Source organism: Ricinus communis, chromosome 9, assembly GCF_019578655.1.
Source record: "Ricinus communis isolate WT05 ecotype wild-type chromosome 9, ASM1957865v1, whole genome shotgun sequence".
In the NCBI taxonomy this organism is placed as follows: Eukaryota; Viridiplantae; Streptophyta; class Magnoliopsida; order Malpighiales; family Euphorbiaceae; genus Ricinus; species Ricinus communis.
The window spans coordinates 1,723,179-1,749,135 of NC_063264.1; the positions used below are offsets into that span (position 1 = coordinate 1,723,179).

Consider the following 25,957-nt stretch of genomic DNA (forward strand, 5'->3'; position numbering starts at 1 on the left):
GAGGCCAATTTTAATGCTGCATTTTAATAGTGCCAATCTTTTTCAATTTTTAAACGTTTGCATAAAACTTGCAATTTATAACCTGGGATCATCCAAATTTTTAGCTGTAACGATCGATTACGAAAATAGAATGGCCATTAATTTAGGTTGAGTGAACAGAGTGGTAATTAATAATCAATTGAAGAAGAAAAAAAAAGAGAGAGAGAGACTGAGCTATAAGGATTTTATTGATCTTCAAGTTTGTTGTTCAACTATACATACAAATAACAAAACTATGTTCTTCAAACCCTGATCTTTACGTTATATCCTTTTTAGAATGTATACTATATATTTACATTAAACCAATATCTGACAGAATCTGATAAATGCTCCAGTACTTTGGCCAATCCCCATCACTCCTTTTGCTTTTAGAGTGGTATCCACCCCTGTCATCACAGAGGAAAATACGCATTCAAGTGAATCTGTAAAGCAAATTATGGAACTTCAAAGATCAGAGTCTGATGTCGTGTTTAGATGAACAAACCTTGATTAATCCTTTCTCAGTACCACATAAAACAGTGTCATTTGCAGTGAGGAGGCTTGTTATTTTGCTGCCTGCTGATATCCTCCCCACATTCTGCTGTGTCCCTCTCAGCCAAATCTAGTTTCAAAACATAGTATTTCAAATTAAAGTGGCTTCTATTTTCTGTCGAATAAATACTGCTTTTCGGGTTAATTGGCTGCAACCCAATAGCTCCTTTGGCTAGATGTTACCAGCTATAGTATCTCCATGAGAGGGTGGAAGAAAAAAAAATGCGTACCTGAAGAGTACTGGTTGACGAGCTGCAATTTAAGTATATAAAATCTTCTACGACTCCCAAAGCTAATATGTATCTGCCTTTATCTGGTGCTATTGACATCTGAGGCTTGGAATGTGTTCTCAATTCCTGCAACATTCTTCTGGTCAATGGAGGCTTCTTATATTATACAGCATTAGATTATTCAAACTTATGGTTCTTACCTTAACTCTCGAACCCTCCACAATTGAACTTGCACTATAAAGCCAATCTTTGTGCAGAGCAATTGAATTGATCGGCTTGTTTTGCATCATCCAACTCTTCATTGGTGGTTTGATCTCGCGTTCCCTGTTGTTCGTCATGGTTAATTCCTGAAAATGCAACATGTTATGTTCTGCGCTCCAAATTTCATCATCAATCAGAAAAGAGGATGATAAAATACAACCTGTATGCTTGAATCCGTGCACCCTATGTACAGCTTTCCCTGCACTGCACTCATGCACTTAAACTTCTTATTTTTGCATAGATCCTTGACTGTTCTGGATGAATCAAGAACCTTCATTCCATGGCCTTGGGTGATTATAAACATCGTTTGGCCATATGTTTCTATTTTTTGAATCGGTTCCTTCATTGCTATAACTTCAACGCACTCCAATTTCCGATTGACCATTTGCCAAACCTTCAGAGTTAGAGACATGAGTGAACAATGGAAGATTTATATTCGTGCTGCATTATGCATATCATCAATGAATACAATCTCTTGCGATAAGACATAATATGCATATACCCTAATGGTTTTATCAGCAGATCCACTTAGCAGTCTCTCCCCAAGTTCGAAGAGTGAAAAACATGTCACTGCTTTTTTGTGCTCTTTCAGGTCCCATACAAGAGTGGCTGACTGATGTTTGATGTCCCACACCTGTTTAATGCAAATATATATCATCTGTTTTCAGTCTTTCAAAGTATATGCATTGCATGTCTAACATTAAGACATAAGATAGTATTTTAAACCTTAATTGAACCATCAGAATAGCCACTGTAAAGCTGTCCCCTAAAGTAGATAAGGGCAGTTACAGCTCCACTTCTGTCATGCTTTGTCTCCAAAACTTGTGTGTGGACGCAAGATATGCGCTGTTTTTTCCATTACACATAAGAATATCGGTTAAACAAACAGAACAATCTGTAATAACTGGTTGGTTGTTGATACTGTATAAATTAAATCACAGAGTGAACTGAAACACTCATAATATGCTCACATAAATACTGCAACTTAAAAAGTGTTTTTAGGATACTAACTGAATTGTTAGGCAAATAAAATTCTGCTACTCTGTGTAGTTCCTCAGCCATCCACGTCACGCCTGAAAAGCGCCTCAGGGACTCCCGTACTCCTTCTGAGAAATGGATTAGTTTCTGCATCCCTGAGCAAAAAATAAGCATCTAAATAGGAGCTTCGCAAATTGTTTACTCATTGTTGTGCTAAGTTCCTGCATGTATGGCAGCTGTTACTCAGTAAGGGCTCTACCTCTGCCTGAAGTATAGTTATAGATGCACAGACATGCTAGAAGTCTTTCTTCAAGCTCGCTTCCAGGATGCAAAAATTGCTCAACTCCATTAAGCAGTATCTCACATGCAGAATTTCTTAGACTGTTAGGATACTTAGCAATTTCACATCCAATCCAAGCAATTGCTGTAAGAGAATCCCGCGAAACCCTCTTAGTGTTACTTCTTAGACCGCTCTCTAAAGCCTGGAATGCAGGTTTCCCTATGCTAATGATTCCTTTTGCAATCTTGCTACACCAGGAGTCAATTCCAGCATCCTGCATTTTGGTGGACCTTTTTCTTAATTCTCTAGTTAATAGATTGAAAAGAAAACTCAATTGGATCGGATGATTTGTTTGTTTATTTTACTTCTTACGTCTTACCTGCAGGCTTGGGTCTGACCAATCCACGTTCCTTATCATAGTCCGGTGATACAAAGAAGTCAAACCTGCCTTTTTCACCAGTAATGCTACTGTGTATGGTTCCCCTGTCCAAGTATAAGTTCCTCCAATGTTTGCAAGAATGAAAGTAGACAGTTGCTGTAAAGCAGAGTTTTCTTCTGATGCCACTGACTTGAGGATGATCTGCATCGCCTCTTCTCTGTACATATTTTTACCAGATGATTGTTCCTGCATGCATTCGTTGTCGGATGAGTTCTGCGCATATATTTAATATCTACCAGATCAATAAAGATGTATCCTATGATAACTGAAATGCAGTTATTTTAAGGACCAAAACATTTTGTGACTATATCCTGGAGAAGTGGTAGCTAGTCCTGTTAGATTTTTAGCTTCCAAGTAATAGTTCTAACCAGGGTATCTAATTGCAGCAATAAATTTGCTGCCAAAAGTTGGTAATCAGGCTGAAGCTGTTGGAGACACTGCATCAGGGAGGGCATTATGTCATTACTTCCTTCTTTTCCTATCCGCTGTAATAGGCTAATAGCTGATGACCTGATAAAAAATGGAAAGAAATTGAAAAGAAAGCAAGTGAGACGTGATTCTGATGACCTTTCTCTTTGCAATGACCCAAACCTGAGCACAGATTTTGGTACTGAAATGCTTACATTGCCTGACTAATTTTTAGGGAACCAAACTTCACCTCAATTTAGTAAGTGTGAAAATGAGATTGGAACTCATACCTAGGCATGTAGAGAAGTTCATGAAAAAATTGAAGTGCTGTGAACTTGGCATGCTTCTCATTACTTTGTAGGAGGCGTTTAAATGGAGCGAGACGAGTAAGTTGTGATATATATTTTCTGCATTGTCCATCAAACTGCATGCATTTTATGAGAATGTTGGTCATAGAGATGCACTCTTCCAGATTATGATCTCTAGCAACATCCAGAAGCCTGCTAAGAACTCTCGGGGAGTTGATCGCGGCCAAGTGCACGTTATTGGTGGCGCGGTCAAATGCAGTCACTAGCACTTCAATAATCATCAATGATGCAGCAGGAGGTGTAATCAATGGTGAAGCTGGCTTTTCCTTATAGCTGTTTGAAGTGCATAGAATCTCCATCAATGCAGGCAAAAGTTCTAATGTCTTTATTTCTGTTAGAGGTGGATTTATCAGGTAGATAAGTATAGCTGCCTCGTGCACATTTCGCTTTAGTGCATTCGCCAAATCACACAACCGCAAACCTTTCTTCTTGATGTCTTCCACAGCTGACTTATTCACTGATACAATAGTTGTAAGAATAGACATGGATGCCCTTACGACTGTTTCCTCTTTAGAACTTGAAATAGCTGTTAGCAGCTGATCTAGAATAATATCCTTTAAGATGGTGTATTTTATTCCCTTTTTGCTGTTCAACAATTCATAAATTGCTGTAACTTCTACAGCATAGTCTTCCTCACATTTCGCTAATCCTTCTGAGAAGCAGAGTCTCGAGATTGCTTTCTCAAGTATTGCCATTAACTCAGTGTTGGGATCTTTTCCAGAGTTCAGATATAGTTCATTCAAGTTCTTTTGGCTATGCAAGTTCTGTTTTCCCCTTATAGCTCTTCTGCTGCGATCTATCTCGGCAAGCATACCATTCTGCAGAGCGGCAGTTGCTTCTTCATTAGTAACTTGTGCTTGGTGTTGCCATAATGGCCTCTGAGCTGAATCGCAATCTAGCACATTAAACTTTTTGTTTCTGAGTTCCAAGATGGATAAGTCAAAATCGCAAGTAGAACTGGGGTATCTGCTTGAAGAGATGCTACTAATCTTTACTTCACTGACTTCCTGTACTTCTTGCGTAGTTGATGACAAAAGCACCATTCTGCACATTTCATCCAATGTCAAGCACGCAGCCTGCAACGTCCTGCACCCAAGAAAATAAGTGCGGTTTCTGTGTTACACTCTTACACTCTCCGTAAAGCTTGTGTAATTAGTAAAACTGTCTGTAATTTTTTATTTTGACATAACTGAGCACAAACTTCTGGTTGCAGATCATCTTCGCCTGCATTTCTGATTGAGCAATTATTATCAGCCATTTTTACCTGATACACAAAGGGTAAATGACCGTTCAACAATTATATTTCTCAAAAAATGTCCAATTTGTACTGCTTAAAACTCAGTAATGCTTTGAATATAAAGTTCTATGCTTATGTAGTGTCATCTGGGAACAGTTACCTCTGCATCAACTTCTTCCAAGTAATAACTGCAGCATGAATTTACTGAAGTTGGAGTATCGGATTGGGAATCCATCAATACTTCCTGGAGGCGTTTGATGCTTGTATAATTTTCTTGCTTTGTAGTACGAATTTTTAACTCTAGAGATTGATTGAAATGATTAAGAGCCTCACTATCATGTCCTATTTCTTGAATTTCCCTGCAGGTCTTAGGTTTATCTGCTTTATCATTTGCTGGGTATGCTTTAGAATCAAGTGGATGCACCTTCTCATGCTGCGTTAATTTTTAGAGCCAAGAGATATGATAATATGCAACAAACACGTCGTTTTGTGAACTCAGAACTATTGCGATATGATTCATTAGTTTTGGTCTTACCTTATATGTTTGCGAGCAGCGTTCTTGCTCAATTAATTCTGAAGAGTCACTGCTGTTGCTCACTTGCCTGTCATGAAAAGCTGATGATTCAAGCTATGTTTCAAGAGCACTAACAGTCAATGGATCATGTAATTATCTTAAACATGTTGATTGCCATCCAGAAGCAAACCATAGAGTATTCAAAATGTTTCAAACTACAATTCTAGACTTGAATATTATTTGCCCACCCATTAGCTAGGATGTCACTAAAAGTAGAACTCACCAAAAATCCTGTGATTCATCATTGTAACTGCTTCTGCAATGCCACTGAGGAGTCTCTCCATACAACATGACCTGATAATACGTTAGCCAATGTTTGTATCTCCTTGCAATCTCCCTGATTGCGTCATTGATATTGGCCTCATTAAGAAAATCCGTTACAGATTCTTTACCTTTCTTTCCGCACATAGTCTCTACTTCTAATACACCGCTTACAGGAAAAAGACTTGCGCAGAATTCCGGGGCAAGTTCAGCACGAACAAATCTTGGAGAGACTAACATTGCTTGAAGGAAATGCAAGGCAACCTGCCACTCGTCATTTTGAAGCTTCCTAATCATTGACAGATAAAAGTATGAGCAGCAAACCAAGTAATGGTTTTGAATTCCAGCAGTGACTCCATGTTCATCGAGCAATGCTGGAGCCTGAAGCATTCTTTCTGAGCTCTTCAACCTGTTGGCTTTCTCTTCTACGCATTTCGCCCGTACTGCGGCTTCAACACTTTCAATACCCCAATAGAGATTCGAAACAACCGAGTGCTCAGAGAATTCGAAGAACTCTTGGTTTCTGATGTTGAGCTTGGAAATGCATAGCGATTTTAAGGCATTCCACAATTCACCATTTGCTAAGAGCTCGAAACAGTATTCGTTCACTGAAATTACAAGTGATTTTACAGATTCAAGTCCTGGTCTTTCATAATCATGAGATAAAGGGGAGCAAGAAAAGGAAGAACTAGAAGCCATGGGGCATCTAGACATGTAAACGGTTCATGAAGAGAAAAGAGCAGGGAAGCATGAATAGATAAGCAAGAGAGAAGGAAAGAAGGCGAGCTATATAGGTACTAGCTATGCAGAAATATAGAAGGTTTAGAACAAATTCTCGTGACTGCTCTAGCCAAATTCCAAACATATTTGGTCCCTCAATTTTCTTAACATCTGCTTAAAGACAAAAGGCTGACCGTTGCTTCCCATTCAGAGGAGGAAAGAGAGGTGAAAGAAAACAAACTTTGCTTTGTTCATCTTCACATGCCCTTTATCCTATTCACTTGCAACTTCCTTTTTTACTTTTTCTTTTTCTCCTGATTTGTTAATTAAGCATTTACCTTTATGCAGAGGAAAAGAGAATGTACCAATGATTCTTCTCAATTATTGGGATTATAAGAAAGAAAAGAAAAAAAAAAGTAAAAGAACTGGTATAGGAAAGATTTAGCTGTATTATTTTGGATTATGTTGGTTTTTGTCCAGGTTTAGTTGCTGATTATCATGGTTACTATTAGTCGTACAATTATTTTGTGACTATATTAAAACAGATTCTTTTCTTGCTGTTTCTCCATGATTATCAGACATAAATAGACTTGCATTATTATTGTTCAATCATGTGATTTTTCTAAGCAACCATGAGCCTAATCTAAATTAATTATATATATATATAATACTTGAAGTTAGGAATCCGATCTCTAATATTGTTGGACAGCTACTCGATCATTTAGCCGTTAAGACATCTACATTGATCAGTCTAATCTACTTGATAATTTGCTATGGAGATTTGAACCAAAGGGGTTGTTTGGCCTTTAGTGAAATGATCGTGCCTTTAGACAAAATTGTATTTACATTTTTTAAAATTCTTATATAGGCTTGCTATATAAATTAATTACAGGTAGAAAATAGGAGGACCACTGCAGAGGTGCATGTTGACTTGACAGAAGAAGCTTCATCATACAAGTAGAGTCAGGATTAAAAGGACCATCGCATGAGTGCCCAATTTAATTAATTAATCCCCACAAACTTTTTACATTCGGACCATAAAGAAAACCCTAATGGTTAAAAAATGGAAAACAGATTGAAATTTCTGCCAAACGATTTCATATTCAAGTTCCAATTAGAAGGGATATGGGGATTAGATATTCAATAATAATGCGATTCAAGTGATTATTATTTGGAAAGCTATTACTAATTTTAAGCAGTAATAATGACTCCCTCGAATCCCATGTGGGTTGGGCTTGATATCAGAATTTTCCAGTTCAGTATTATTTTGTTTTATGTGATGGAAGCAAATTATGCTAGCATTCTTGAGGTTGTCATGAAAAGGACACCACCCAATAGATAGCAGCAAAACAGAAGGGAACCCCAATGCCATACTTTCTGAACTCCAAGGAGATGCTTATCACAATTCACAACAACACCCATGGTAGCATTTTATTTGACCCCTCCAAATAGATTTTTGCTATCCCAAGAAGACCCTGTTAATGCTTATATGTGACAATGTTTTAGAGATCGAGCTTCTACTTATTTGGTAACTCCTGCTTCCTTTATTATTATTTTTTGCTTTTTTGAGTTTAAGTAAGTGATTTATTCTTATCAAGTCAGTATATGTGATTTAAATCATTAGAAACTTATAATATCATTACACCAAAAAAAATGTATTACTTGAGTAAAAAGTGTTATATTTTAGTAAAAAATAAAATATATATCAGCAAATAAACACATCGCATTAGCATATTTAAGTACTAATTTATTAAAAAAATAGTTAAACTTTTCTTTCCGTTGATGATGTTTATACAATTAATTGGTTGGATAAAGATCTTTTCATGTTGAATTATATCTGAATAATATTGGTTGTTAATTCAAAATCAATAATTAAAATTTATTACTTAATAAAATAATTATCTATCTTTTAAATTTCTAATTTTTAATAAAATTTTAACCGTTGAATTCGAATCTAAAGCTATAGATTATAAATATAATCCATCATATAAGCTTAAGCATGATTCAATTCTCAATTCATTAATGGCGGGAGAGAGAGAGAGAGAGAGAGAGAGAGATTAGTGAGGTGCATGAGGCCGCTAGTATTATCGTTGTATGGTCGAGATTGGAAATATGCAGTGGGACCCTGAAATAGGTGTGAGAATGAGATAGGATTGCAACCTTGTCTGTCACGAGCTGATGAGTCGTTGGATCAGCTTCACATGCAGCGATGTCCTCAATCTAACGATAGAGAGAAAAGACAACGTCTTCAGTTCCTTTCCATAGTCCCCACGACTGTTTGACAAATGATAACGCCCAGAATCATGTTATCAAACATTCTACGTCCTTTAAATTTTTTATTTATTATTACCAATTGTTTGACCGTGCGTTACTCTTAATACTAAATTAATTTTATTTAAGTTAAAATATAATTTTTTTATTTATTTTTATAAATAATTCTTATATATTTTATGTTGCTCTGATTTTAACTATTTTTATTGAAATAAAAATATGTTTCTGAATATAAATATATATATATATATTTTTTAAATATAATCTATCTCAATTTCAGTTTCTAATATGGTTGTTGGTTGAACGGTAATCATTATTATAGACAGTAATGATTATTATAGACGGAATATAATAAACTTTATCACGGAAAGGAAAAAAAAAGATAAATATTAATTAAGCTAAGAAATTCAAAATAATAACAACCAATTAACCCACATGAATGATTATTTAGTGAAACTCAAAAAAATTAATGTATAGTAGCATAGAATTGGAACGTTGTTTTAGATGTAAAATATGTTTATTCCTTTTCAGTTTCGTAATATTTTGTTGGAATCTTCTCTGTATTAATATTTAGATATTTATTTTTTCTTATCAAAGATATTTCTCACATGATCTAAAATTTTCTCTTTATTAATATCTGCATATTTGTTTTTTATCATAAAAGATATTTCTCACATGATCTAAAATTTAAATTTGTTTTATACTGAATAACATAGTAAATAAATATCACAACTAAAAAAAATTGAAATATTATATTTTCTAAAATAAATATAGATATTTTATAAGTAAAAATTAATAAACATATTTTAATTTATAAAAATAAAATAACCAAACATTAAAAAGTACATGTAAAAAAACTTATTTTAAAAAGTTATCAATCATGTTGATGGATTAATAGTTTAAATCTATAAAAAGAATGTTTTGTTCAATCACACTAAATAATATATCGATTTTATAAACGTGTTTTGACGAATTAAGTTTAATATTTCAGTAATATAAAATTATTATTTATTTATTAAATTAGTTAATAAAAAAATATTATTAATCTAAAAATAATAGATGATAAATTAAAAAATAAAATTTTTTATAAAAAAAAAAAATAAAACGAGAGAAAGAAAATAAACGGCTAGGGTTCGTCGAGAGAGCGTTCTAGCCACAATATTAGGTAGTATAAGTTAGTGAAAAAGTCAAATGACTGAAAGTAGATAGCTGTTTGGGATTGAAATGTTGTAATCACACGTGTCACATTTGAGGAAAGAGCTTCCCATTTTTGCTTTGCATGCAGACTTTTGCAGAGGACGTCTACACGATACATGCCTAAGATACTACTTTTCATTTCTTTGACATCTTTGCCATTCGTGTATGTTTTAGTACTTCGATCCACCGTCGTTTAGTACTCCTGTCCTTTGTATTACTACAATGTGTGTGTTTATATATCATGCTCGGTGCTCTTGTTTAGATTTTAGAACGTTGAAGCCCTCTGGGCCTCCTCACCTGGGCTTTCTTTGATACAGAAAACTTTTCAAATATGTTCTAAAACCATGTAGGAATATTATCTTTACTGACTAGAATTTTTTTTAAAAATATTTTTTTTTTTTTAGTTTTCTTTTTATTATTTTTTTATAATTTAAAAATAACTAAATTTATATCTTTGAAAAAAAATTATATACTTTTTATATTTTTATACAGTAAAAATAATAAAAAATTATAAAAGTATGAATATCTTTATTATTTTTTCTAAAGATTATTTTCGGTTAAAGAGAGAGCACTCTTTGGGCCCATATTAATGCAATGGAGCCTGATAGGCTAACGAGTCTCACTCTTCAATCTTCACCACTTCCACGGGCTAATAGATGAACAAACAGTGTGTCGTTCGCAGGTAATAAACTCATTGTTTATGGGCTTATTTGCACATTAACTACAGCAATCATATACAAAGTTCACCAATTTTATTGAGCTAGTCGTTTGATTTGTGTCAATAGAAGTATTTTTTTTAACAAAGAGGTCATTCCTCTCAATATTTATGTGGCTAAGTTACTTCATCCATCTACCAACTAACAAACTACCCATAGATGACAGTCTGGTGGGATGACTTTCACCAAGTGGCTCAAGGTTCTAAATTTAGATTAAAGGAGACTGTTTTCTGAAGATATTTTTTTAAGAGTGTCTAGGTTTGCATTTCGGTTGAGCCTCCCTCTCTGACCCCGAGGTTAGTATTACGGTGATGGGTTGATCTCTGTCCAAGCTAACTATGATTTTGCGAACATTTTACAGTAAAGAAAAATTCGTCTAATCATTCCGAATAAGATTGTTACTACTGATTCGCTTCTTTTTTATTTTATAAAAAAAAATTAAAAATCTACCAACTAATAATTTGTAAGATACTAGGTTTATCCTCTACGTAATGACAATACCTTTGTTGTTACAAATTTGACAAAATGCACTTGCTCATTTTCCTAATTAATTTCATAAAATAAAAAAAAAAGGGGTCTGGTTTGATGCATTCTTATCTCACAATGCTTTGTGCATAGTTCCATGCTTACCCTCCTTTTTCTTTTGATTGCAACTTGCCATTATGATAGAGTTGCTGTTGCTGTTCTTGATTGGGTACGAAAGAATTGGATGCTCCACAACATTTGAACTTTTCTCGTTCTACTTGAAGTGGAAGGCAAAGGGTGCTTTCATGTGCCCGTGATCCTCAGGTGTGTTTGGATCGAGTGAAAAATCCATGGGGTGGCACCACCTGCTGTTTCCAAAAGTCTTGCAGAGATACCCTGATCCTGAGAGATTCCAGGAACTGCGGAACATGTGGGCTAACATGTGGTTATGGATTTGTATGCTGTGATGGTAGATGTGTGTGGATATTCAAAATGATCCTAAACATTTGTGGTGCTTGTTTTGAAGAGTGCAGCGGTTTTGCTATGTGTGATTATGGCGGATGATTGATTAATCTAATCTCAATTTGTTCCTCGTACACATTACAGGCCCTCCTTTCTGTTCCTCTTTCTGTCTTTCACAATCAGAAGGGATTTGGTTATTGGTACACTGGATTTTGATGGTTTGAGTCTTCGAAATTGATCACATCTTTCATTTTAGTTCATTGATAAAATAATCAATTCTGAAGATCTATTGTCCTTGGTATTAATTTCATGTAAATGGGTTTTCTTTTAATTAAACTTTAATGGGATTAGAGTTTATAATAATCTCAAGATCCTGGGGAAGACTGATAGAGATATCGTCTGAGTTAAAGGGCGTTTATATTTGTGCGCAAAGTTCTGAATCTGGACCACACCGTTAGTGAACTTTTAAAAGGAAATGATGCTGCAATGGTCCAATCTTTCCTTTACTACGAGAGAAGCACTTAATTGTTCACTTAATAACATTTTCATATCTTTGGACTTGAAATGTTATTATTAGTTGGAGAAAAAACTAATTGAAATTAAATATAGTAAACAACTATTAATTATATAAATTTTTTGAACCAAACATTATTTAAAAACCTAACATATTTAAAGTTTAAAATTACTTAAAATTTATAATTAATTAATCGATTATGCGTGTGTGTTGCACAACTATTATTATTATTATTTCGATTATAAAATTAAATTGATAGATATAATTTTTAAAAAAATTGTAATATTTAATATTAATAACTATTTTTAAATATTTTTTATTTTTTAAATTTTTAAATTTTATTAGTACAATAATATAAAAATTATTTTAAAAATATTTATTAATTAATTTTAATATCATATGAATTAACACTATCAATATAATTGATATCACTAGTTTTTAAAATTAGAAAGTTATTATATAATTAAAAAATTAAAATTATTAAATATAATATTATAGATATTATTTAAAATATTATTTCTTATAATTAGATTTATTATTTAATTAAAAAATAATTTATTAGTTAATATAATATTAGAATAAAATAAATATTTGTTTAGAATACTAATTTCTAGAATTATAATTATTATTTAATTAGAAATATAAATTATTAATCAATAAATTAATAAAAATTAAAAAATTATATATAAATTTAAATTTTATATATCAAAAATAAATATAGGTGTCAAAATAAAAAAATTATATATTAAACATTAAAGACATGTGGTCCATAAATTATATATTATATAATTTTGATTTTCGGATGTAAACTACTGAAAGGTCGGATTTGCAACTCTTTGTTTTATTCGTTAATTTACTTGCAAATATTATGGCCTACAGCATGTGATTGTGGGATCCGAAATCCATTAATTTAGTCAGAGTTCACTGCGTCTTTTGTTTTATTTTTTTATTGGGTTGTACTCACTTTTAACTTTAGTTAATTTATAATTAATTTTATTTATTTTTCAAGACTAAATAAATTGTATACAAATTAACTTGGGCCTGAATTATTGTTAATTATTCTAATTTCAATTTGTGATTAAAAGAGTCATTGGATAAAAATAGCCTTAATTAAATTAATAATTGATTCTTATTTTACGAATCGCCCATCTGTATATATAACAAAACACAATGATTCTATCACAATAACCCAAGAAACCTATCAGTCAAAAAAATCCTCAATTATCTCTGTTGACTAAAACCATTAAACTTTATTCACCCAGTTAAGGGGAATATTTAATTTCATTTTAATTATGTTGCAATTTAGAAATTAAAATTAATTAATTTATAGATAGCTAAATGCAAGAAAAATTGCAGATTAGTCTTTTATCAAGAGAAAGAAAAAGCCAAAGTCCTTTAAATATAAGACCATCAAAACTATATATTGTGTTTTTATATTTGATGGTTCATTTCTTTCCTCCAGAAGTGAATTCCACATAAGAAATTGAAAAATAAAATAAAAGAAAAAAGCAAGTCTTTCAGGTCTATCTTCCATTTTCCATGCATCTTCCTGCATCCTCTATATATATATATATCAGCTTCCTCTCACATTCCTTTGACAGGAATTCAGTGCTCCTGTTAGCCCAAGTTTCCACACGCAGTTTAATTATCCTTTTTTGTTTTCCCAATATAATTTAGAGCATTGAAATGGAGTATGGCTATTGTGCGATTTTAATTCATCAATTCTCATAATAAATATATTGGCCAATGGCGAATCAAATTGCCCATTTTAATTATATTTTAATATAATAAAATAAAACTTCATATGCATTTTCTGCTCCTTAATCTTTAGTTCTCTTCTTTTTAGTCCTTCCATCCACCTTCTTTCCTCACTAAAATCGATTCCAAACGAAATAATTAAAATTAAAATAGGGCGTCCCTATGTTTAGAAAATCAAACTAATTGTATTTATTACTTTATTTTAAGAACTAAAAAGCCCGTTGGACTATTAATTTAAGAGATTAATCTTTATAGTAAAGAATTATTTGATTTTTCTTTGAGATTTAAGTGTAATTTGGATCTACTTGTATAGTGTAGACACTTTAACTTTCCGAAATCTTCCAAGGGTAAAAAGTAAATTGGATTCTTTTTATATAGACAAACGCGTCCCGGCAGCACCTATTTTAAGACCCTTTTCCCCATCTCATTTCCATACTCCCAAAACCTCTTCTTTTTCTAAAATAATTCAACATCAAACGAAGACCCTCCCAGAAAAAGAAATGATAGAAGACAGGCACCACCACCATCATCCTCCTCACCGTCAAGGAGGTGCACCCCATGGAATCATTCTTGCCGTTGTAGTATGCACGGTGGTTTTAGCTCCATTCCTAGTTGGTGACCAAGGCGAAGCCATAACTGAAGCTATTACAGAGCTCTTAAGTCCAGTTGGTCTCCTCCTTTTACCCATTATCCTTCTCTTGACCATTCAGTTTCTCTCCTCTGAACGTGGCTCATTCGTCTCTACAATCTTCTCTACTGGCGAACCCGACACCATTCACCGGGTCAGTGGATCGCCTGTTGGTGTGGCTCTCTTTCTCCTTCTGATCTTGTTCTTGCTTTATAATCGCATGTCCATCTTTGGCGGTGATGATGATTCCGGCGATTAAATGGTAGCTGCTTGCATGGATCTGGGTCTAGCTTAATTACTTTTCTCTTTTTCTTTTTTCTTTTTTTTTTTTTAAATTATTTTTATTGTATACTTTGAGTAGTACGTAGGTTTTTCATGTATGAAAATGAATGCTAATTATTTTCAGCTTTTCTGTATACAAAAAGATGCCCTCCAACAGTCCATACATACGCATGAAGCACTCATTTAAAGTGAGGGTATTATGGTCTTTTAAGGTGATTGTGAACTCGGCTGACCAACCGTCCACGGTGTACCTCAAAGGAGAGTGTCTCTTGTGTTTTGTCGTTGCTTTGCTGATTCTTGATTTCTCTGCTAGCGTTGCAGTTGCACGTGAGCACGTGGGGCCGCGTATGATGCTTAAGAATGGATGTGTACAGTCAAATCTTTTTTTTTTTTTTTAACTTTTTACTTTCTCCTCAACTATTATTTTACTTTTTTTTTTTCTTTCTTACAACGACTATTATTTTACTCATCGCACATTTCGAATTTTATTTTTGGTACCTTTCACTCGTTTCTATGTACTTTTCATATTTTATATTTCTATCTATTTTTCTCTCTTCACATAAAATAAATGTTATACAAAATCTAAAATTATATGGCATTTTTTACTCGATTATAAAAATATTTTATCAATAAAATTTAAAACTATATAGTACAAAAAGAAATTTCAAAGCAATGAAAGGTTTTAAAATTTCCGACCAAAAAAAATTGAATTTGAATCTCATAATTTATCATCTGTCACGGTCGGCGATGAAATTACAATTGAAATAAAGTTTTCAAATTAAAGTAAAATTGTTGTAATTAATTTTAACAATAAACAGTACATTAGAGTGTTATTTTATAATAGAGTTCTTTAAAATAAAAAGTTTGATATATATAAAGAATGCATTAGAGATGTTTTTAGCATTGTACTTTTTAAAAATATTTGTATTAGTATTTTTTTCTTTTAAAAATATTAATTTACCTCCTTAATTTTACTATTTAAGTCAAAATAAATAGAGATTCTATACTTTTATCTCTTTAGTATTAGAATTTTACTTCACCATTATGTGGAGATGAAAGATAAAAAGGTATTTCTTATTATTAGTATAGATTGCAATAATTTTTTTAAATTAATAATAGGTCGAGAATTTATGAATATGGAAAATGACAATGTATACACATAAACTCAGTTTATTGGCCCATTTGGAAGCGAAAAACTGAATGAGAACAGAAGCTGACATTGGCCCTTTCAGTAGCAGTTAGTGCATAACACAACCGTTTGTTATTGCTGACAGGCAGAGGCAAAACTGCAACAGACTGACATCAACCAAATGGGAACAAAACTGACATCATCAACCACATAATTTCCAATCGTCAACCTGATTACTTGACCTTTCACTTTAAAATCAGTCTCTTAAACCTAAACAATCAATTCTGAACAAGCACTGCTCACGAGTACCAAGTTCAATGACGCAAAGTATCCACATGAACAAGCACAACACCCAAGTAACAGATTCTTGCAACTATGAGCTCTGCCCAATCAACTACAAAACCTGAACACAGTGATCGCTTTCAGGGTCAATTAATACAAAGTTCCAACACATGGAGTAACTCTTTCATTCAGACCAACAAAACTTCATACTTCATACCACACATTGTTTCCTTTTTTCTTTTTCTTCTGTTTTTTTTCTTTCTCTAATTTTTTAATTTTTCTTTTTCATTCACTGAATCCCCACCCTTTCAGGGCATATATGAAGCAAGCCATACAGAATTCGTACTTATTTATTGATATCAGAACTCAGAAATGCACTGGGCTGAAGATGTTGGCCCCTGTTGCCATAACCTTGGACTTACATTGCAGATGGCTCACGGCAAACGTCCTCTTGACGAAGAAGCTAAATGATGAGTCAAATGTGTGGAACTTTAACCAGGCCATTTGGCTTGTGGACAGTATACCATCTCCTGGTCAGACTGGTCAACAAGCTTCAAAGTAAAGAAAAAACTTCGCCATCTCGAATACACTCCCTAATCAACCAAAATCACAACTATAAAGCATCAACCAAATGGATAAATTAGTAAGCTAAACATACAACAAAGACTTGCAAATGGAAATAAAGGTTAAAAATCCTGTAGACTGAAATGCTCCGCAACCAACAGGATATAACATACACAAAGATCATGAACATGGCATATCATGCAGCCTTCAAATCTAAACTAGATTCTTAATCAATTGATTGACTTGGAAGTAGATAGAGGACAGTTTGAGAGCTCAGAGAACTACCAAAGAAAATGTAACAACTAAAATGAAAATACTACAAAATTGATGCCTAAGGCTTCATTTAGTTATCTTGCTATGATATAGCAAGTAACCAAATGGGAGATAAAACTTCTATGAAGCCAACAGACAGACGGATGACCCTGCCTGCCCACCTAAATGCTGGCACATTTGCAAGTATGCTTTTCCCATTGGCAGCACACTCCCTCAAATGCATGCCAAAGCTTGGTTCTTAAGTAACAAAAGAAATTTTCCATGCACATCAAGCTGTCATCACACCACTCATTATGGAAGAAACTGCGCGTCTCCAGGAAGCTGTCATCACACACACACACACAATGAAAATGGCATAACATATGTAAACCTCATATGAGATGGTTTTTTAGCATTTTAAACAGAAAAGCGACTTCATATATTTTAGAATTGAATAAAGATTTTCACCAGAGAACAATACCAGAAGAAGGGTCCTTAATCAAGCACAAAATGCAGAGAAAGACAAGCATGATCTACCACAAACAAGACAAGTGCATAACACTATAAATAAGTATGAAACAAACAAAAACAATTTATATATAGTTCCAAGTCACAAGTAACAGTGCAATCACCTGAACTTCATGCTAACCCAAGATTATGTAGTTTATCACAGTGAGGAGTAGGCATATTCTTGCTCCAATGACGTCTCTGGAGTTCTATATGACAATGACGCCAAAGCACATTTCTATAATCCTTGATCACATTGTCCTCAATGTTGGCTCGTGCAGTACTTCCAATAGGATAATTGTCATCAAAAGAAGCTGATTTGACAAAAAACTCTAGACCGTGTTTCTCGGTTGTCTTGGGAATTTGATAAGAATAATTCTTATGCAATGAGTAATCAGGCTCTGAAAATGGCAGATAAGCAAGCAAGAAAATTAACAAAAAAGGTAAAATCTGTAGGAGAAGAAGTAGACTAGGCCCTCCTCCATGAAACTCTCCTCGCTGCTGACCAGCAGTTGCTCCACTTCTATAAACATGATGTGCCCTAAACATGTCAGTCTGACCGAAAAAGGACCTGAATATTTCATTTGGATCAAAATCGTCATCATAGAAGTCATGCACATTTCTTCTTCTCCTTGTCCGCCTAACATTATACTGCTGGTTATATTCAAATTCATCAACTAAACCAGTCTGATCATACTGCCTCCTCGAGTTATCATCACTCAAACACTTAAATGCCTTGCACACTTTCTTGAATGCTTCCTCAGATCCCGGTGCCTTGTTCTTGTCAGGGTGAACTTTCAATGACAATTTTCTATAAGCTCTCCTAATGTCCTCAACAGAAGAAGTCTTTTCCACTCCGAGAATGGAATAATAATCCTTGTTTATCTTAACTTGCCTAATCAATTCCACATGTTCTTCAGTATAGTTCTTCTCTCCATTTAAACCCTCATCAATTTTACCATGACTAGGCTTATTTTTAGCATCACCATTAAGAACACATTTTTCATCAAGAGAAGGTGGATTTGAATTTGACCCAGAAGAACCAAGCTTCTCACAAGCAGTTAAAAGATCATTAACAGACAAATCATGATTCAAACGTTGAGCAATTCTAATAAATTTCAATGCTCTCTCTTTATTTCTGGATGCAATTGCTTCTTCAGCAATCCTAATACATCTTAAAGCTTCATCTTTGTTACCATCCATAATACTTATTTCCGTTTATTGGGTAATACCCACTTCGATTTCAAAAAATCGATCAACACTTTACAAATATTAACTCGAATTCAAAGACCTAAATCTCCCAAGCAAAATTCACACACACTGTATGTTAAACTGACAGGTCAGAAATGAACAGATCAAACTAGAATCTGAACCAAGCATAAAATAAATTGGATGTTAAGAGTTACCTGATGCGGAATTTCAGATGGAAATTATGCAGAGAGAAATATGGAGATCAGTTTCAGTTAGGGGAGGAAGAGGACCGGAAGCACACGGTTGGGTTGGTTTTGTGTCTGGCCTCTTACCTATCAAGTTTGGTCAGGTTATCAAATGGGAATCTGCCACGTCTGGTGTGACATGTTTTAGAAAATATAAAAAGTGAAAAGATTTCACCAGGTGCAGAAAGAATGTGGGGTGTATTTTTACATTCTTTTACATCATTCTCTCAATTTACTATCACAAATATTAGGGAAAAATAAACTCTTCCATAATGGAGCTATATTCTTAGCATTAAAATTATCATTTGACCAAGAAAAGAAAAACCTTCTTAATCCTTTAGTAACCTAAACACGAATTTCAAATCATATGCATTTTTCAATTTTTTATAGGACATAAAGTTTTAATTTAGAACACTTAAATGGAAACAGTGACCTAGGAAATGAAGTTAAAAGGAGCCAAATGTAAGAGAGGAAATAATAAGTTGGCTATTATATTTTGGGATGTTTGTATAAAGAATGAATTGTTAAGATAAAAATATCAATTCTATATGAAATTTAAGTTGAGGAATATGTTCACTTATGCTGCAAGATATTTGTGGCACGTGCAAACCATGGACTTGTTCATCGTAAGCTTGGTTGTTTAACCCTTAATTATTAGAAAAAAAAAAACAGCAATAAAAAAAATAAAGTAAAATGAAAAGGTCAGAGGAATATGATTTTCCAGAAACAAATTCTAGCCTCTTATAATTTATGCTTTAATAGTTTTTGATAACAGAAGCTAACTGCTACAATTTTTATGGAATTGTTTTCAAAATGAAAGGTCGATGAATGTAATAGGGAAAAAGAGAGGCAGAAGAACACTTTGTGTGGAACAGGTGAAGATCAGAGAAGGGTAAAGTTACTTATTAACAGACATATATATATATATATATATATACATAATTAATTACAGTGTCAAATACACTTATTTCTATTCCTGCATAGAATGTGATAATGTATAGGAGAAATAATATCTACAGGACATCAGTTTTCATCATCAGAATTGAAAGATTGTCTCCTTCTCAAAGATTCCAATACATCCAATGGCCGATCATTTTGAGCACCACTAGCACCCTGGTTTGACTTGAGTTTTGGCACACTGATGGCACTAAGTGGTGGTGTCAATGATCCTTTGTTCACTTCTTTAAGCACAGACCGGGCTCGGGCTGCAGCTGTTGCATCTGCCATTGCTGAAGCAACTCTTGCATCATTATGCAAGTTATCAGGGAACTTATTCTGGCCTTGTGCTGTTCTATTTGCAGTCTTAGGGACGCCAGGAGAAAGAAAGCTACTGGGTTTTTGCATAGTGGCAACAGCCTGAGCAGCTGTTATTTTGGCCTCGTTTGATTCATATTTCTGCATGTCATAAATAAGCTCTTTCTGTAGTTGCTTATCAGCAACTAATATGTCGTCAATCTCATTCTTGTAATCCTTGAGAAGAATCCTGAGACATTCCATGAGAGAACCCATGAGGAGGCTGTTCTTGCTCTCAAGTAGTCGCTTGAGCTCTATAAAGATGGGGATGGTATTTTGTATGAGGCCCTTCCTAATTGCTTGAGTTACAGCTCTTCCTTTGGCAGCTGCTGCCGAAGCGCCACTCTCTCCACCTTCGTCCTCTATCTCTCCTGCATCTGTCTGTGAACTGCGCCCAGGTGAAATCCGGATCTCTTTGCAAGCAAGAATTTGAAAAGCGTCCTGCTTCCGCAGTTATTAGGAAGACTTTTAGGTAAGGGATGAGACAAAGACATGATGTATCTTCACCAGGGAATTAATGAAAACAAAGAAATGACAATAATGGCAGCACCCTTCAATGAGATGTGCTGTTTTCCTTATCAAGACAGGCACATTAAATGCAAATGATTGCAGTTCGACATTTTTCCTAAATGCATAAGAATTCATGTTTATCAGATAGGCAGAGAATCATAACCTGCAGAACAGCTTGTCCCGCAATATCCTCTATGCTGAGCATGCCATCTGATGCAGCTGCAAGAATCTCAGCACACAACTTTGCAAATGTTGCCAAGAGGTGTTCTGGGGCCATTTGTTTCAGTAAAGAAACATAGACGTGCATTCGTTTAGCCCTTGCATTTTCATCACTGCCCCTGGAAAGAATAACCTCCAGATAAAATATCTTTGCCTCAACCACATGAGATTTTTCATCCAGTAACAGAATAGTAATTGCACCTACCTGATGGAAAAGAGCCGGTTCTCTGTCTGTGAATTCTTAGATCCACCAAGTCCATTATGGGCATTGCAGTCATTGAGAACATAAATGGCTTCCACGAAACTGTTGTAAGCTAGAAGAGGTGCTTTCACTGCAAACAAGTTCTCAACATAAAATCCACATACTTTTCACCACCTTTAATTATCATGTAAAACTGATGATTGTGAAAATCTATCAACCTTTTAGAATACTGCCAAAGAGAAAATCAGAAAGCTGCCTTATCTTTGCTGACTCATCAACAAGAGACAAAAGGAAACGAAGGAAGAGCACTCCTCTCCACTTCACATAGTCCATCTGAAAGGTCCGAATGGGTTTTAAAGTAAAAAATCTCTCTTTACTAATAAGCATTATTTGCATTGGAAATGCAAGTAAGAGTTACAAATGATATAATTAATGAAACTGAAACCTGCAACAATCTTGAAAGCAAAATAAACGTCTGCCTTCTCACAAGTTCACATGGATCTCTGAGACACTTGGTAATCTTTGATATATAACTGTCAAATTAAAAGAATAATTAATTAGAATGGCAAATAAATTATTTTAATCTAGCTTTTTGGTTAACGATTGAAGATATTATGCAAAGTTAGGTCTTGTCAATACTTTACAGGCCCTCACCAATCAACTAGAGCTGTATAGCGAACACAAAAATCAGCCATAGTAACTACAAGATTGTTGCGAAGGGCTGCACAATCACTCTTTTCAAGCTCCTGCAAATAACAGGTTCACAGGCAATTTTTAAAAGAAATCATCAAGATGAACTGGTCAAGCAGGGTAGAGGTATGGACTGTAACTTGCATTAAGTGGAGAAGAATTAATAATGCTCTAAGAGCTGTATTTTTCAGAAATCCTATAAATTATGGAGAACTTTGAAAAATTTGATTTCTTTTGATGAAGTAAAAAGCAAGATTTTTACGAGAGGATTATGGACGACAGTCAACAAGAACTGTGAATAAATACACAAGGATGCAAACGGCCAATAAAAGTAGCCTACCTCAAGTGTTTCTTAGACATTCCAGATATAATGCTAAGAGACATGTGTTCAAGCAAACGAACCTGCACAAACAACGGAATATAGCGCTTCGCAAGTTTCCCATCTGCTAAGCAGATCTTCCCCATGGTCAACCATGCTTGAATGTACAAAGAGGGGGCTGTTTGTTTCAAAGAGACTCTAGGTCCAGGCAACTTGCTCAATTTCGGATCAGAATTTCCAGATGTGATGATGGTGTGCAGTACAGGAACAACAGAGCTGACATCAACAGAAGGACAAACAATAACCAGAGACCCAATGGTGTAAGCAGCTGTTACTACTTCTGAGAGCAGTCGACACATAGCAGCTCCTCTCTTGCCATTTGATTTTTGACTTCTAGGTGGTGTGAAAAAACTATTTATATTATTTGCTTCCACATTCCCCGAAATGTACTTTTCCAACATTTTAGAGGCTCTAGAGAGGACTTGCTTTGCCCATTTCATAACAAGTGCATCAGCCTCCCCAGAATCCAAAGCCTTCCTTTTGCACAATATTTTCAGCGCCTTAACATGGGCATTAACCTATTATCGACAAACAATTGAATAAAATAAATGTACATATCATTCTAAGAAGCTCTACATGCCAACAGCAAGTGGCTAGTTTTACTATTCAGTGAAGGCCAATTTCCTTATCACACTCATCCTATATTAACAAAAGAACTTGACAAAATCCTACTGTAAGTAACTGAACTATTACGTGAATACAAATAGGATCCTAGTTCTTGCATTTCTTCAAATCAACCAGATGAGAGCAAAGAACATGTTTAACCTAAAAAATGTGGAAATAGGATACTTTTCTGCAATTAGATCAAAGCATGAGTCAGTTGTTCAAGTAAACCTTATGCAGCATCATTATAAACGTGCAATTAATATTTAGTCCAAGACCAAAAAGGCGTTAATATGAGACACAATCAACATATAAAGCTAGTGCATTTTGGATTCCAAAGTGAATTTAATTATCAGCATGACTGCGATTAAGATCAAAGCCATGAACATCAATTAAGTTTGACCGATGCAAATTATGTAATAATAGATGCCTTTTGTCTTTACACCATATTAGTGATGGGCTGCAAAAGATAACAAAAAAAGTATTGCTCCTATTTAAGATACAAATTTAACACACATAATACCTCTGTAGAGTGCATGTTGAACTCTTCGATTCTTTTGAGCAAGTTATGAGCTAAATCTGCTGCAGATTCAGCAGGTAGCTCCACTGAGACATTAGAGATTGTTTGTAGGAGGAAAACACGATCGCCAGCCCACGCAACAGAGTTTGATTCTGAGTCCTCTTCATCTTCATGCATAATTCCTTTTCCAACAGAATTATTAAGTTTAGGTTCTCCTCCAAACTTGTCGAGAAGCTGCCAATGATGATGAAGAAACTCCCAGTCAACTGCTTTTGTGAGGTAAGCTGATACCTCTGATAGAAGAAACCAAGCACCAGGAGGGGCAGTCCACTTTTCTATTGGTTTGGAATGACTCAACCACAGAGACTCAGAAGTCCTTATAATACTTTGTAGTGCAGTAGCTAATTTGGGCTTCAATTTCTTCTTCTTACCCAGGTTTGCACAAATTTTTCTCACCCAAGGAGTCACATCTCCGTTGCAAATCTCCTTCAAAAGAATCAATACTCCTTCAGGGATTTCTATATCTTTCTCTTTCACATTTGAACGAAAGGAAGTGGATTCCTTGTCTAGGGTACCAGGAGATCCTGCTCTAGAAATGCGGTCCAGAACTAGTTCAAGGAACAAATTCTCACATTCTTCTTGCATGCTAGATTCATTGTCAGTTATTAACCTCGGAACAGAATGTAGCCACTCAGTTATCACAATTTCGTCTGGGAACATTCTTAATGCCTACAATTTAATATAAAAATCCAACACAAAAGAGACAGATACTATGAATACTAAAGATGGTAAACTCAAATAAAATTATGCAACCCTCGAGCATATATTATGTGATTCTAACAATAATGTGCTTAATATGACAGCCAAAACGCTAATAAGAGGAGCACATTAGATGAAACACAGTGAACTAACCTCTGAAAGAGCTGAAATTGCAGCTTTACGTATGCTTATAAGAGGATCTGAACAAGCCATTCCCATAGTCTTAAGCAGAATGCCATCAAAATTTCCATTCATTAGAGCAATCAACTTGCTAACCAAAACCAGTGCAGCTCTCCTAGCATTTGCCTTCTCATCCATACATCTATTCCTCAAAAGTTCATTTATCTCTCCAAAACCCAATACTAGATTTAATACAGCACCGTTCTTATCCTTACTCAACAAAAACCCAACTAACTGAGCCAAATTTGACAATGCACGAGCTCGAATTCCAGCACTTGAATCCGAACAACGCTGAATTAATGCCTCTAAGCAATCAAACCCCCAAGAATCCTTCACTTCATAACCCAGATCCACTCCAAATGGATCTTTTAACATCATCATTAAATTCAATATCAAATCCACACCTAAAAGCCTAAGATTAGTTTTCCCTTGTGTGATTCTGACAACATATTTCACGAACCCAACTTGATCATCTGAAGTCATTGATCCAACAATTTCCATTATCGCCTCAACAGCCAACCCTCTACCCTCCGCTTTCTCAGGTGCCTTTTTTATCAAATAACGAGGCAAGTTAAAAACAGCTTTCTTAACTCTTTCATTTTCATTATCCGAACACATAACTGAATCCTTAACAAATCCTAATGCGAAACTCCTCGCTTGAGATTTACCACTTAATATTAGCGGCGTCAACGACTTTAACACCTCCGCCGCAGTCTCCCCTTCCTTTCCATGCTCAGATTTTAGTACCTGTCGCAAAATAATAGAACAAAAATCTGCCAATCTATTAAAATTAACCACTCCCATTTCAATAGCTAAAACGGGAATTTCAACTACAGTATGAATCAGAGACTTTAAGCTTTCTGGAAACCTATTTAAATGAATTGAATCCAAAACCAAACCTAATTTCTCTAATACACAAAAAAACAATCTCGCATCAAAACCCTCAGTATCACTTTCTCTCTTGTTATTGTTCTTCTTTAACTTTCTTTTCTTAATCTGGGGAGCCCCGCCAGAGCCGCCCGAAGGAAGAGGGGAGGGTTTGAGAGAGCGGCGAATGGAGCGAAGAAGAGAGAGAAAGGACATAGGGGTAAAAAGGGTAAAAACAGGGGAATTAGGCGAAAGAAGGAGAGAGAGGTAAGATTTTGAAGATAAGAGAGAGAGATGTGTTGGACCAGAGTCCATTGTTGAAGTCAAGGGAGAGAGGAGGGAGGCAATGGAAATTGATTTAGAGGAGAGATCGATGAAGAATTGAGCAAGTACTTGGGGGTCATTTGTGTCTAAGAGAGATTGAAGATTTTCGAGTGTTGAGAGTGATAGATTTTGTGTAGGGTTTGTTTGGATTGTTTCTTCTAGCTCTGAAATTGTTGCCGATATGATCTCTTCCATTTTTGGATTAGGTGGTGGTGGAGATGACGGAAGGAAGTGAGGGTCACCGGTGGAGAGCCTGCGTATGTGTTCTTTCAATCTGTTTTCTGTCTCCTCTCTTTTCAAATTTTGAGTTTCCCGCTCAGAGTGAATATAAAAATTGTTCGATGGATGGGCGCAGCCACCTCCGACGGAAGCCTAGGTCCTTCCCAGGCCTGATCCACTGCTCATATATATCAAAAAATGGAAAAAATAAAAATACTCATATTCTTTTTATTTTTTCATTTTTACTGTGTAAATACGGTTTTTATTGTTTTTTAAATACGATTTTGGTTTTTTTTTTTTCTGATTTTTTTGATGAAATAATAAAAAAAAGTTATTAAAAAACTGAAAAATAATAAAAGAAACAACCGTATCGTATTTTCTAAAAAGAATTAAAAAAATATTT

The 25,957-nt window shown here is 34.6% G+C and overlaps 4 protein-coding genes across 6 annotated transcripts; 1 reads left to right on the forward strand and 3 right to left on the reverse strand.

Moving 5' to 3' along the window:
- Positions 1 to 209: 209 nt before the first annotated feature.
- Positions 210 to 6,530, reverse strand: LOC8278741 (putative E3 ubiquitin-protein ligase LIN-1). The gene is made up of 16 exons (XM_015717886.3): positions 5,569 to 6,530; positions 5,307 to 5,373; positions 4,932 to 5,204; positions 4,725 to 4,798; positions 3,457 to 4,620; positions 3,127 to 3,268; positions 2,699 to 2,944; positions 2,299 to 2,593; positions 2,073 to 2,194; positions 1,788 to 1,907; positions 1,564 to 1,695; positions 1,222 to 1,455; positions 1,001 to 1,147; positions 801 to 926; positions 524 to 640; positions 210 to 425 (listed from the first exon to the last, which is right to left on the reverse strand). Exons 1-16 carry the CDS (start codon positions 6,318 to 6,320, stop codon positions 408 to 410), a joined length of 4,029 nt encoding a protein of 1,342 aa, XP_015573372.2. The 5' UTR covers positions 6,321 to 6,530; the 3' UTR covers positions 210 to 407.
- A 7,575-nt stretch (positions 6,531 to 14,105) lies between these two features.
- Positions 14,106 to 14,998, forward strand: LOC8278740. Its single transcript, XM_002516890.4, has one exon. It carries the CDS (start codon positions 14,210 to 14,212, stop codon positions 14,594 to 14,596), a length of 387 nt encoding a protein of 128 aa, XP_002516936.1. The 5' UTR covers positions 14,106 to 14,209; the 3' UTR covers positions 14,597 to 14,998.
- A 775-nt stretch (positions 14,999 to 15,773) lies between these two features.
- LOC8278738 (chaperone protein dnaJ 49) lies at positions 15,774 to 18,969 on the reverse strand. 3 transcript variants are annotated; one of them, XM_048378919.1, is made up of 3 exons: positions 18,760 to 18,955; positions 17,479 to 18,673; positions 15,774 to 16,623 (listed from the first exon to the last, which is right to left on the reverse strand). In XM_048378919.1, the coding sequence occupies exon 2, from the start codon at positions 18,554 to 18,556 to the stop codon at positions 17,486 to 17,488; it is 1,071 nt and encodes a 356-aa protein (XP_048234876.1). In that variant the 5' UTR covers positions 18,557 to 18,673; positions 18,760 to 18,955; the 3' UTR covers positions 15,774 to 16,623; positions 17,479 to 17,485. The 3 variants fall into 3 exon arrangements, with proteins under 3 accessions (XP_048234876.1, XP_002516934.1, XP_015573410.1); XM_002516888.4 differs by having other exon boundaries at positions 17,479 to 18,954; XM_015717924.3 differs by lacking the exon at positions 15,774 to 16,623 and adding an exon at positions 16,645 to 17,188 and having other exon boundaries at positions 17,479 to 18,969.
- A 702-nt stretch (positions 18,970 to 19,671) lies between these two features.
- LOC8278737 (condensin-2 complex subunit D3) lies at positions 19,672 to 25,775 on the reverse strand. The gene is made up of 9 exons (XM_002516887.4): positions 24,118 to 25,775; positions 23,209 to 23,934; positions 22,106 to 22,600; positions 21,668 to 21,759; positions 21,459 to 21,546; positions 21,232 to 21,346; positions 21,017 to 21,143; positions 20,756 to 20,930; positions 19,672 to 20,523 (listed from the first exon to the last, which is right to left on the reverse strand). Exons 1-9 carry the CDS (start codon positions 25,528 to 25,530, stop codon positions 19,813 to 19,815), a joined length of 3,942 nt encoding a protein of 1,313 aa, XP_002516933.2. The 5' UTR covers positions 25,531 to 25,775; the 3' UTR covers positions 19,672 to 19,812.
- Between the last annotated feature and the right edge of the window lie 182 nt (positions 25,776 to 25,957).